At 38.9% G+C, this 14504-nt stretch overlaps 1 protein-coding gene across 13 annotated transcripts in view; it reads left to right on the plus strand.

Annotated features, from left to right (window-relative positions):
* tenm4 (teneurin transmembrane protein 4) overlaps positions 1-14504 on the plus strand; it is a 2250110-nt gene that overhangs the window by 1795834 nt on the left and 439772 nt on the right. For all 13 annotated transcript variants that reach the window (XM_087988070.1, XM_087988077.1, XM_087988076.1 and 10 more), the window contains one exon: positions 4030-4318. In XM_087988070.1, coding sequence (XP_087844196.1) covers positions 4093-4318 — 226 coding nt within the window. In that variant the 5' untranslated portion in view covers positions 4030-4092. The remainder of the gene's footprint in view (positions 1-4029; positions 4319-14504) is intronic.

A 14504-nucleotide genomic window follows, 5' to 3' on the forward strand; every position in this document is an offset into this window, starting at 1 on the left:
AGTCCACTCCTCACAAAGCAAAAGAAAGAAAATAATCAAGTGATGAAATGCTTGCATTTGATTTACAATTGATTTAACCTTGACCTTTGGCCTCCCATAGAGCACCAAAATCTGTGGTCTGGCAAGCACCTGGGCCTGAGGCTCCAGAATTAGGGAGGAACAACCTGTTTGAACTCTCCTGTGAAATGTTCTAGAATTAGGGAATCTATAGACACTTTTCACAGACCTGAAGATCCTGAACAGAAACATAACTAAGTTACACACAATAGGTTTAATCAACTTGTTGTAAATTTTAGAAATATTTATGACTTTATAATATTGTCAGCAATAAGTGTACAATTTACAGTGAATTCAGATGGTGGTAAAGATCACTTTGATTCGTTCATCATATTAGTTTTTTTTCAATTTTGTGTCTGCAAATAATGTTTGCCTTCTTGATGCGTTAGAAAATTGTTATTTATTATGACTTTATTTGGTGTGTGACTTGTATGTTAAAGTTTTAGATGTTATTTAGTTATCTTTTATGAAACCATGGCAAAATGCTCTGATTTGTTTTTACTGTAAGTCAAGTGAGGAGGCAGGCCTAAATTCTACCTCAATCAGAATAAAGATTGAACCCAGTGCTTTTGACATTAATCTGAACCATGTATTAGTCATTGAGCCAACTGAGCAAGCTGGTCTCCCAGTCTTGGATATACAGTACCAGGAAATGTATTATCACTGCCACGAAGTTGGGTTGAACATTAAAACTAAAATGTATTATGCCAAGTTTACAGATTACGCAAAAATAGGTGGAAGGCAGATGGTGGGAATGAAATAAAGTGTCTTCAGAGGTAGATAGACATGTTGATTGAGTTGGCAAAACTTGACAGATAGATCTTGGCAGAATCTTATCAGGCTCTGAGTGACATGGGTGACTGCAAGATTCTCACAAGGCCCATCTCGACATTGAGAACATCACGTCACACCTTGTACACTTTTCTTGAGCAGCAAGACATGATTCTCACTGGGCAACAGGGAGTTCCTAATTGACATTCATCATTGCTTGTAATTAGCCAAAATCACTATTGTATGCATTCTTACCAACCTCAATGTACAAGTTAGCCATCTGTAAAATTTGACATGGAAACCAGAGTTGACAGGTTCAACTTGCTGATTCCTCCAAAAAGAAACTCAATTTTTGCTGCAGTACATTCCATTAAACCCTCCACATTCAGGGAGCCATAACCAACATCCTGTCACTTTCTAATTCATTGACATCGTGCCCTGCAAGGGCAGACTCATCTAGCAAGACATACTGACAATCAGCAGTGAACGGCTGCATTGGGTACAGGTACTGTGCAAGGACAGGAACACACTTCTCAGTGTGAATCAAGTTGTCTAACTGGGTGACTCCATTGCTATCTCAGCTTTTGCAGACTGCATTCAGAAACAGTGACTTTCCTTTGCAAAAAAATTCAGTCATCCTTCTGATCATGACTATTTATGGCATGCCTGCTTTTAGGGAGCTGGTCATGGCCACTTGAATGGTTGGCCACTGTTGTCCTTTCACACTTGTTCACAGAAATTACGGTCTGATAGAGTTGGGGGATGAATGGTACAGGTTCTCAGGCACAGGCATATATACAGAGCTTGGGTGATGATCTGGGGAATTGAGATCTCAGAGGTACATTTCTGATGAGGCTGAAAGCCATTGGCAGAGGATCACTCATTGTCATTGCAATTGTGAAGCACTTATACAGTGTTTGATATTGAGGAGAATGGCTGCAATGGATTCACAATGGCCAGGATAAATGAGACACCATTTGAGGGATCTGCATCTGCAACCATAGTGCTCCAACAATATTGTGTTCTAAGATATGCTATCTTTGAAACACAAGTATTCAGGGTACCTAACCCTGGCTGTCCTACAACATTGACTACCTCACCTGCCTATCACTGTCCTTGTCCCTGCAGAGGAACTCTCTCAGACGTGCACTGCTGTGCACCCAACCACTGAACAGTAGGGAATTTGAAGTGGGGAATGACCTAAGCTCTGAGACTGAGCTGATACCATGCACACACATTAGCCTGACATGATGTATTTCATACTCATTGTACACCCCAAACACAGGGTTTTATTAATGCCGAAGGAGTGACGAAACAAGATACAAAAGAGCATCTCCAGTTTACACAGAAACAATCACATGAATGGCAAAAAGCACTGGAATCTAAGGTAGTCAAGGAAGTCTCCCCAAAGGGAGATAGACTGGTCCTTGGAAGAGTAGGTGCAACTGTAAGACATAAGGAGCCAAAGGTGTTGCAGCTATTGATTAGTAATGGTATTTGATGGCTGAATAATGCGACCATTACTATCAGATGCCAAGTATTACTTTACTCGGAAGTTGGGACATGGATGTCTCTGCAGGAGTGGTCCCTGACTTCTATTACAGGAGCAGGTGTCCTTTTATAGGAGACTGAGGACACTGACAACTGACAATGAGGAGAAAGGTATTAGGTTACTAGAGAATAAATAAACAGATGGGTCAGATGGGCAGATCAGTGGCAGATTAAAATGTAACCATGATAAATGTGAGGTGATGCACTTTGGAAGATGGAACAAGAAAAGGGAGTGCTCAATGAATAGCAAGACATAAGGAAGCTCAAAGGAACAGAGAGATCTTGGGGGTGCTTGTTCAGAGATCCCGGAAGGTGGCAGGTCAGGTTAATGATGTAGTTAAGAAAGCATAAAGGATGCTTGCCTTAATCAGTCATGGCATATATTATAAGAGCAGGAAGGTTATGTTGGAGTTGTACAGAACTTTGATTGAGCCACAGCTGGAGTACTATGTGCAGTATTCCGCAGTATAAGAAGGATGTGATTGCACAAGAAGGAGTGCAAAGAAGATTCACCAGGATAATGCCTCAGATAGTGCATTTCAGCCTATAGAGAGGCTGGATAAACTCAGAATTTCTTTGGAGCAGAGAAGGTTGGTGGGGTGGGGTGGAACTTGTTAGCGGAGAATAAATATATGAGGCTCATGGATAGAATGAATAGAATGCAGTTGAAGCACCAATAACAACAGGGCATCATTTTAAAGTGAGGGCAGGAAAGTTAGAGGGATTTGAGGAAAACTTTTTTCACTTAGAGGGTGGTTGGGGTCTGGAATGCACTGTCTGGGAGGGTAGCTGTGGTGAGAAACCTCAAAAATGTTGAAAAGTACTTGGAAAAGCACTTGAAGTGTCAAAACATCCAAGGCTGTAGGCCAATGCAGGAAAGTGGGGCTAAAGTAGGTAGTTATCTGTATTACAGACTCAATTTGGTGAAGGATATTTTCTGTACTGTATAATTCTATGGTACGTTGAAGCCGAGAGTGCTGCTGTTCTTCCTTGGACACCCACACATATACTCAAGACACTTGGGTGAAGGCTATATTATGTGAATGGAATAATATATTTCTGTAGAGCCTTAGAAAATATCTGTACCAGCCTACTCTCCTGGTACTATAACAATAATGGTAAGAAGTTCATTTTGTAGTGCCAGGAGATGAATGAGTTCATGCAGGTAAAATTAAAATTGAGCATTCTATCAGATATGAGCTGCCAACAGAGTGCATATGATTGCTGCCTTGTAGTTGGTCAGTTCACAGACTAATTATGAACTCACTTTGCTTTTGTAATACAATCCCCATCAAAAGCTGAAAAATATTTACAAAACCATATTCTCGTGATCGGCCTGTAGCGAGCCCGATGTACACCATCAATAACATCATCTAGAGAACTCCACGAGAATCCCCGTACCAAACATAAAGCTGAGAATATCCGACACGTTTTCAATTTGATGAAATATGTCTCCAGGGCTGCATGGGACAGCTTTTCAGCTAAGTATTAATCTATAATGATAGAATGGTAAATTCTAAATCTGCAGTGCTTAAACAGGAATAACTTAACATGCATGGTATTTTCTTTAATAATAATCTGAACTACTGTCCACGTAAATCTCTGCAATTCCTTTAGCTTACTTCTGGTATTGATTTTCCTTTCTTGCAGAATATTTTGGGCTAAAACCCCTTACGGCTAATCATTGATGTTGGAAAGTCACTCAAACAAGCCATGGATATAAAAGAACGGAAACCCTACCGGTCTTTAACAAAGAGCAGACGTGAAAAAGACAGACGATACACCAGTTCTTCAGTGGATAGTGAAGACAGCAAAGTACATCACAAATCCTACAGCTCCAGTGAAACACTCAAAGCCTATGATCAGGACCCACGATTAGGCTATGGTAATCGCGTCAAAGAAGTAGTTCACCAGGAATCCGATGAATACGGCAGACCAGGTACCTTGAATCATTATAAAGATAAATTTGCTGCAAAGAAAAGGGCAAGTTGAAAGCATTGAACCAGTTCAGAGGTTTAATAATTTGTATTGGATGGAGACTTTCGCAGTGAATTACAACAATCCATTCCTCAGTTGTTAATCGTTTAGTAGACACATAAGTCATAAATGTTATACATAAACGAAATATAAAATAACTAATACAAAATTGCATTTATACAGTTTTGTTAGCAAAACAAAAATATGCGGCTTTGCAGAACAGAGAGGAGGGTGAGAAAAGGAGAAAAAACATATAACATGGACAGAGTCATAGAGCTTTGGAGTTACATAGCACAGAAAGAGATCCTTTGTGCCAATACATCCTTGCTGACCAGATATCCTAAATTAATCTAGTCCCATTTGTCAGCATTTGGCTCATATCCCTCTAAGCTCTTCCTATTCATATGCAATCCAGACACCTTTTAAATGTTGGAATTATCTCCACCACCTCTTTTGGCAGCTCTCTCCATACATGCACCATAAACCTATGCCCACTAGTTTTGGACACCCCTTCACTAAGAAAAAGACCTTGTCTATTTATCCTATCCATGCTCCTCATGATTTTATAATCCTGTATAAGTTTGCCCCTCAGCCTTTGACTCTTCAGGGAAAAAAGCCTCAGCCTATTCAGCCTCTTCCTATAACTCAAACTGTCAAGACCTGGCAGCATCCTTGTAAATCTTTTACATGAGATATTCCCAAAATGATTTGAAGGGTGGGAGGATACTTTTGTTACAAGGAGCATATCAAAGGAAAAAGGCCTATTGACTAAAATGTCAATCTCTAATGATAGAGTGATGAGGATGCATATGAGCAGAAATCCAATATCATAGAAACAAATGATCCATTGAAGAATATAAAGCTGGAAAAGACCAATCTGGTAATGGAAGAGGAGACTGTTGAATGAATATTGCATATTAGCAGTCATTAAAGGGTTGTATGACATGCTTTAAAGGATGAAACTTTTGGGGTTGCTGGTGAATAGTTCTGTGAAGTCATCATTGGGGATAACAAATTTTGAAATAATAAAAACTCAAGTCAGTTAAGGTCTTTACAGCAGTGTAGGGGAGGCCAGGTAACAGTAATGATCCAGATTTATGAAGGATAACAAGACTAAACCAGGGTTTATTTTAAAAGTGAAATTGTACACTTGCTTAAAAAAGTCAGTCTTCAGAGTGACAAAGAGGATAAACTGAATATTCCAGGGAAACGGAAATAAAAGTGGGGACTGAAACTCACTGAAGCCAGAAAACAGTACTTAAAAGGGCACTAAAGACTGACACATCCTAGGACCTTATGTTTTTCACCCTAGAGCTTTAAAGACAGTATTTGAAGAAATTGCAGGTATTCTAGCTGTAATCTTCAATCATGTGTTCAATTCAGCAATTGTCCACTTAGAATGGAAAATCACAAATGTAACTATGTTGCTCAAGGGAGATTAGGAATCAGGGAATTGTAGACCTGATAATTTAATGCATGCTGTGGGGAAATTATTGGAAGCTGTAACTTAGGGCAGGGTGGCTAAGCCCATGAAAATTTTAGAGATGTTCAGAAAATCCAATTTTGGTTATTAGAGGATAGGTCATGAGCAATAACCCTGATGAAATATTTTGAAGATGTTCCTAAGGTAGTAAATGGGGAAGTTCCAAAGGACATTGTTTACATGAATTTCCAGAAAGTTTCCCCACTGGAGAATAGTTGCTGAAATGAATGCTCTTAGATTTGAATATACATATTATGCTTGATTAGGAGATTAATGAGCCTAATCAAACAAAGAATATAAATAGACAGTGTATACTTAGAGTGGAAGGAAATGACTGGAGATGGCCCTCAGGATCTATGTTTGGGCCTCAACTATTTATTGTATTTTTAAGGAATGTTATAATACAATAGAAAACCATGTATCCATGTTTGTCAGCAACACAGATTGGTGGCATAGTGGTCAGAAAATAAAATTAGTTTGGCATTAAAAATGTTGAGGCTTAAGCAAAAAGGTAAAGATTTTGATAGATGGACTTGGATGAAGATAAGCCTTGGATTAGAAAGTGATAGATTTGAGTATTTTTCCAAATAGTGAAAGATGAAGGGTAATGGATTTATGTCAATAAGCTGTAGTAAACATGCCCAAAGATAACTGACTGATAGATTATTACTCTCCATAGTTAGAGAGCGAGAATATTGTTGTGATCCCAGCTGATGTTATTACCAGACACGTCAAATACCCAATAGGAACCCAGTTTTATAGCTCATTTTTATTTGTTTTAGTTTTGGAGAAGTGGTCTCTCACTGAAACATAGCAAACAATGCTGCAGGTATTGCTTTACCAATGAAACAGAAATTTATAAACAAAAAAATGATAAAATAGAATAAACAGAACTATTAATTTATAATACAAATCCAAAGCTTGTTAAATATACGAAGTATAATCCTGTTAATCCCAGAACACTCCTTTATAAGTTGAAAAGAAGCAAAACAGCTTTTGTATAGTGCCTAAAATACACCACTGATACAGTACCTATTTGATTACTCATACAATATTCACACCAGTGTCCCGATATCTAACAACCCTAACAATCTAACAAACTTGTAAATTCAGTTGTGACCCTATCTTTTACTTTAGAACTGCAGAGAGCTTCTTTCAGAGGCTGTTATCCACCTGCTTAAATGTTCTCAGCTTTAAGTAACTCCTTCAGGATTTTATACCCACACTTCTGGTCTGGGATTAATATTAATTCTTTGTTGTAAGGTAATCTAATTCACTATATTTAAAAAACTGAAAGAACCACAGATGCTGGAAATCAGAAACAAAACAAGTTCTGAAGAAAGCTCACTGGACCTGAAATATTAACTCTGATTTCTCTCAACAGATGCTGCCAGACTTGCTGAGATTTTCCAGCAATTTCTGTTTTATTTCTAGTTCACTATATGTCCTTTCCTTCCCAGAAGCACTGCTTCATGCAGCCATCCTATTCTAAAGACTTTGGAAGACTGCTCCAAAACAAAGAAAGACATCCCTGTCTTTCTAAACTATGGGTGTTTGCTTTAAGATTAAGAAAGCCACTCCTAATATTCTAAGTTTGAGGTTGTTTATCTTGTTCAGTTGTAAAACTCTAAAAGTTAAGCCTCAAAGATGGATTTAAAAGAAATCACCACAGGAACAGAAATACTTCCAGGTTAATTAATAACTTCAGATACACCAAAAACCAAATTCACAATAACTAATGTTAAAACATAAATATCTATGTATATACATTTCATACACATATATACATGTATATATAATAAATCCCACAGTTTACATCACATATGAAGAAGAATACGTTCTGCAACAGCAGGGAAAGCACAGTTTCAATGTCAGAAAGGATATGTTCATTTTGGAAGAAGTGAAACACTAATTCCCCGGATTATAAGTTATTCTTGAAAATGTGTGTATGAGGAGAAGCTACATAAATTAGCCTTATTGCCCTGGAATACATTAGGAAAGAGGTAATATGATTGACATTCTTTTTAGGAATCAAAATTAGAATGGTGCTGGAAAAGCATAGCAGGTCAGGCAGCTTCCGAGGAGCAGGAAAATCAACATTTCGGGCAAAATCCTTTCAACAAGAACCATTTAGGAGCTTACCCAATTCTTTTTAGGAACTTACCTGAAAATAACAGGGCAGCTAGGGAGAAACATTTTCTGATGACGGGGAAGTCTGTGTCAAGGGGATATCCGAGCCAAGCCATTTTGGAGAGAAGTTCAGAAGCTTTCTTTCACGAAAACATCAGCAACATATTGTAACAGATTTCCCACAGAAACTGATAAATACTAGGTCAATTAATAATTTAAATTTATGTGAATTTAAGATGTAGTTCAGCCAGCCATTAGTTGGATGGAATGCAAGTTTTTGCCAAAGGATGTGATATTACAATGAAACACTAATGTGGGTTAGGTAACAATGTAACAACAATCATTGTCGTGTTCTGCATTTGTGTTTCATGTCCAAAGTGAAGTGAAGCTTTAACTGTGGATGTTAATAGAATTAATTATTGAGACATCTAAATAGATGCAAGCTGGAAAAAATAATGGAGGGTCAAATTTACTACATTTTCAACCAAACCTGTGGTCAACAATGAAGTGATTATGCATGCTGTTGGCCAAAACTGCTAAGCTATCAAATGCAATGACAAAAACAAAGAACAGACCACAACATCAAGCCAACAACAACCTATCCATCAGCTGTGAATTTGAGTTCTTTTGGGCCCAATCAGCTCCTGACTCAGTGTGGTCTTGGTCTGAACATGGACACAAGAGGTGAACTCAAGAGGAAGTAACGGTTACTGCCTTTGACGTCAAGGTAGTTTTTGACTGAATGTGGCATCAAGGAGGAAAATTGGAGTCATTGGGAATTGTAAGAAAACTCTCCACCAGTTCAGTCAAAGTTGATGATTGTGATCATTGGAGTCAGTCAGCAAAGTTCCAGAACATCTCTGTAGGATTCCTCAGGGTAGTGCCTGAGGCCCAGCCATCCTCAGCTCCTTTATGAATGTCCTCCCTGTCTGCATAAGACTAAGAAATGGAGACATTCACAGATGATCGCACCTTTTTCCTCAGATAATGAAACATTTCATGTACATTCAAATGCAGCAAGACCTAGACAACAGTCAGGCTTGGATTGATCAGTGGAAAATTACATTCATGGTGCACAAGTGCCAGGCATTTGTACCAGGCACAAGTGACCTCATTTCTCATTCCTGAAGAAGGGCTTATGCCCGAAACGTCGATTCTCCTGTTCCCTGGATGCTGCCTGACCTGCTGCGCTTTTCCAGCAACACATTTTCAGCTCTGATCTCCAGCATCTGCAGACCTCACTTTCTCCTCACAAGTGACCATTTTCAATTCGAGACAATCCAACTATTGTTTCAATAACATTACCGTATCTGAATCTCCCACTAGCCATATAGAACATAGAACATAGAACATAGAACAATACAGCACAGAACAGGCCCTTCGGCCCACGATGTTGCGCCGAACATTTGTCCTAGCTTAAGCACCCATCCATGTACCTATCCAATTGCCGCTTAAAGATTCTGACTCTTTAAGGCAGAATTAAAGGCAGCGCATTCCATGCCCCCACCACTCTCTGGGTAAAGAACCCACCCCTGACATCTCCCCTATACCTTCCACCCTTCACCTTAAATTTATGTCCCCTTGTAACACTCTGTTGTACCCGGGGAAAACGTTTCTGACTGTCTACTCTATCTATTCCTCTGATCATCTTATAAACCTCTATCAAGTCACCCCTCATCCTTCACCGTTCCTACGAGAAAAGGCCTAGCACTCTCAACCTATCCTCGTACGACCTATTCTCCATTCCAGGCAACATCCTGGTAAATCTTCTCTGCACCCTCTCCAAAGCTTCCACATCTTTCCTAAAGTGAGGCGACCAGAACTGCACACAGTACTCCAAATGTGGCCTAACCAAAGTCCTGTACAGTTGCAACATCACTTCACGACTCTTGAATTCAGTCCCTCTGCTAATGAACGCTAATACACCATAGGCCTTCTTACAAGCTCTATCCACCTGAGTGGCAACTTTCAAAGACCTATGAACATAGACCCCAAGATCCCTCTGTTCCTCCACCTCACTAAGAACCCTACCGTTAACCCTGTATTCCGCATTCTTATTTGTCTTTCCAAAATGGACAACCTCTCACTTGGCAGGGTTGAACTCCATCTGCCACTCCTCAGCCCAGCTCTGCATCATATCCAAGTCCCTTTGCAGCCGACAAGAGCCCTCCTCACTATCCACAACTCCACCAATCTTCGTATCATCTGCAAATTTACTGACCCACCCTTCGACTCCCTCATCCAAGTCATTAATAAAAATTACGAACAGCAGAGGACCCAGAACTGATCCCTGCGGAACTCCACTTGTAACTGGGCTCCAGGCTGAATATTTACCATCTACCACCACTCTCTGACTTCGACCGGTTAGCCAGTTTTCTATCCAATTGGCCAAATTTCCCTCTATCCTATGCCTCCTGACTTTCCGCATAAGCCTACCATGGGGAACCTTATCAAATGCCTTACTAAAATCCATGTATACTACATCCACTGCTCTACCCTCATCCACATGCTTGGTCACCTCCTCAAAGAATTCAATCAGACTTGTAAGGCAAGACCTACCCTTCACAAATCTGTGCTGGCTGTCCCTAATCAAGCAGTGCCTTTCCAGATACTCATAAATCCTATCCCTCAGTACCCTTTCCATTACTTTACCTACCACCGAACTAAGACTAACTGGCCTGTAATTCCCGGGGTTATCCCTATTCCCTTTTTTGAACAGGGGCACAACATTCGCCACTCTCCAGTCCCCTGGTACCACCGCCGTTGACAGTGAAGATGAAAAGATCATTGCCAACGGTACTGCAATTTCCTCTCTTGCTTCCCATCAGGCCCGGGGGACTTGTCTATCCTCAAGTTGTTCAAAATATCCAACACATCTTCCTTCCTAACATGTATCTCCTCTAGCTTACCAGTCCGTTTCACACTCTCCTCTTCAACAATACGGTTCCTCTCTTTCGTAAATACTGAAGAAAAGTACTCATTCAAGACCTCTCCTATCTCTTCCGACTCAATACACAGTCTCCCACTACTGTCCTTGATTGGACCTACCCCTGTTCTCGTCATTCTCATATCCCGGGAGTTACCATTGACCAGAAACTGAACTGGACTAGCCATATGAATATATTCACTACAAGAACAGGTCAAAAGCTGTTGCAAATTCTGTGGCAAATAGTTCATTCTCTGACTGCCCAAAGCCTGCCCATCATCTATAAGACACAAGTGCTGTTGAATGCTATGCCACTTACTTGGATGCATTCAGCTCCAGCTATAGTGAAGAAGTTTGACACCATCCAAGCTGAAACAATCTGTTTGATTGGTACCAGGTTCAATGTTCACTCCTTCCATCACCGATACTCAGTAGTATCAGTATGTAGTATCCATACACTGCAGAAACTCACCAAGCCTCCTCCAGTGCCACCTTCCAAACCTGTGACCAACACCACCTAAAAAGACTAAGGCATGAGATGCATGGGAACACCTTCACCCACAAGTTACAGGTACACACATTTTTTCAGTGTCTTTGGGTCAAATCTCTGGAGCTCCCTCCCTAACAGCACTATGAGTATAAATCGTTACCAAGGACTGCAGTGGTTCAAGAAAGCAGCTGGCCATCACCTTCTCAACAGTACTTAGGGATGGGCAAAAAATGCTGGCTAATTTAGGGACTCTGATCATGTGTTTTAGAATCCACTGACATCAATGTTGGAGAATGAAACAGCACAGACTATGGAGGAGCATATAAGAATACTATTGGCAACTTCTGGATTTTCATATTATAACTGTGTCAATGGTGAAATAGTTATGGCAATGGGCTAGTAATCTAGAACCCCAGGCAAGTGTTCTAGGGGCATGGGCTTTCATCCCATCTTGGCAATTCACAGAAATTGAATTTGATTTTTAATAATCTGTGCAAACAGATAGCCCAATTGTGGCCATGTAGCCACTGTTGTTTGTTGGAAAAGAAAATCCTGCAGTTATTTGCACCTTACCAGAGGCAGTATATGACCTAATTATGTGTTTTTTTATTGACACTATCAAAATAAATTAGTATTGCACAATCCCTACTTTAATTTCCTTTCTATAATGGCTTGCTCAAAACCACCAGCAATGATCTTAACTGTGGATTTAATCAATGTTTTGTATAAATTCATATTTACTTCTTTTGTGCACCATGCCCCTATTGATAGAACATAAATTTTCTTTTTAAATGGTTGCATAATCAAAGATTTCCATGTTAAAAGCCATGCTTGCATCTAGATAGTGGGTTAGTGACTCTAACAATATTAGAGTGAAAGACATTATGAATTATTTGAATGGCAAATAGTAATCTCTCCAAAGTTAATATTTTTGAATGAAAAATTACGCTTACAACAAATATTGACGCAGTTTTTTGTATATTTATAAACATGAGTATTCTGCCAGATTAATTGTCATTTTTAATTGTTATGGGAAAAGTGCAATAAAATTGTTAACAGTGAAGTGAACACAATCTCTTCCATCAAAGCAGGATAGAATATATCCGAGCAATTTTTTTGGCTCTTACCATTCAATTTTGAACTTTTTTAAAAGGGCACATTAGGCCCCAGGTATAAAATATATCTATTTCACAGCATTTATTCTGAAGACTTTTGATTTTTAGTTAATTGTGGCAGTAATTTTTAATAATTTTTGACAGTACTTCCCAGAGGCAATCACTGATGTTAAGCTTTAATACTGTTGATATTCCCAAGTTCACAAGTGAGTCAGCAAGCAGAATGGAACAAAAACAAACAGATTTTGATGACATAAAATATCTTCATAATTAATCTTAGCCGTTGGTTCAAAAAGAAAACAGAACTGCTGGACCTGAGGAGAAATCTTTAATGATTGGTTTGTTTATTCTGCAGTTACGACACAAAAATAAATATTTGGTAACTGTGAACAATGTTGATAGCATCAATGGACCATACGCCTTCATGTTTTATATTCAGTGTCAAGGTTAAGAGCAGACTGTTCTAAGCAGCTTGTATCTATTTTGGTCCAGTGGCCATATCTGTCACAGTCAATGTAGGAGACGGGGAGATGAAGAATGTGATAAAGTTAAAAGTTTTCATTTCCTTTTCTTTCTTTTACAAACGTACATTTACCTCAGTTTGAAAAGATTAACTTTTTATTCTTCTTGATTTTTTTTCTTCAGATAGTGAGGCTTATGGCTATTTGCACAGCTGGAGTGCATTGAACTGAATTGAATTAAAATATTCAGGTCTTGCATCTCGTATTTTTCTTGAGAATTCTGTTGAATGAAGCAGGGGCTGACTGAGACATCTTTACTAGTGGACATGAGCTGGAGACATCTATGGAAAATAGAAATTTTAGAAGTATGTGAAGAATATATCCACCAAATTTTAATGGTAACAATGGGTTCAATTTTGTTTAAAAGCAAACCCTGTGAAAGACACTTGCTGTTGGTAATTACTAGTCACTTAGCAACTTGTCGTGCCCCCTGAATGAATTGCAAATCAATGCAAGGTACTGGTCAAATTTCACAACTCTACTGCTAGCCTCTTCCATAGATAGTAGTGGAGGCTTAATCATTGAATATATTCAAAAATTTGCATTCAACTAGATCTACAAGACAGTCAAATACTAAGGGGTTGAGGGGGGAGCAAGCCGAAAAGTGGAGTTCCAGTGCAATCAATGATTGATTGATTGTCGCAGCAGACTAAATGGACTATTTCTGCTCCGATTTCTTAAGATTTCATAACCTAACGATTCCTGTGATTTTTATTAATTGATGCATTACACTTACCTTTGTGTTTAGTATGCAATTAATATCTAGTGCACAAGCTTTTATTTTTTAATTGTTAATGGCTGCCAATCAAACTCATGCCCAGAAGACAATCAAAAGTGTGGGTTTTTAATCTTTCGGCCTGTCTTCACCAATCCAACGTGTCTTTCTCTGATTTTATTTCTGTTTCTGCTTTGACATTGCATTCACCCTGCTAATTTACTCTCTTTCTTTTTACATTTTTCAATTCTTATATATTGAACATATCCAATCAAGGATGTATCTGCTATTTATTCACTTGCTAGTTAGGTCTAAGCTTTCTTGTCATGTTATCGACCTGCACTTCTAGCAACTTTTTAAAACCAAAAGGGTAAACAACAGGTCATACTTAAGCAACACCTACCCTGGTAGCTTTAGATTTCATCTTCAAAAATTGTTCAAAGACACAGTTATTTTGAAAACTGTGACATGCTTACGTTGCCGCAATTACACATAGTCGAAAAGTGTGGTGCGTACAATCCAGAATTGTTTGACATTTCTCACTAAGATATGTTTGGATCTTCTGCTTTGCTTGTTTAATTGCAGATTATCTGTTGTCACATATCCCTTTGTTATCTTCATCAATGTTATGTTGAGTGGCATTGTAAGAAATATTTTTGCTGTAACAATTCTAGATATTGCAGAAATAATAAGTGCTTTATTTTCCCCAAGATAACTGTGTTGTTAATGAACTTATCTAGAACCGAAAGTATTCTGCCTTCCTTATTT

This window comes from Chiloscyllium plagiosum, unplaced genomic scaffold (genome assembly GCF_037043375.1).
Source record: "Chiloscyllium plagiosum isolate Xiang-an unplaced genomic scaffold, Cpla_swu_hap1 HiC_scaffold_6, whole genome shotgun sequence".
Classification (NCBI taxonomy): domain Eukaryota; kingdom Metazoa; phylum Chordata; class Chondrichthyes; order Orectolobiformes; family Hemiscylliidae; genus Chiloscyllium; species Chiloscyllium plagiosum.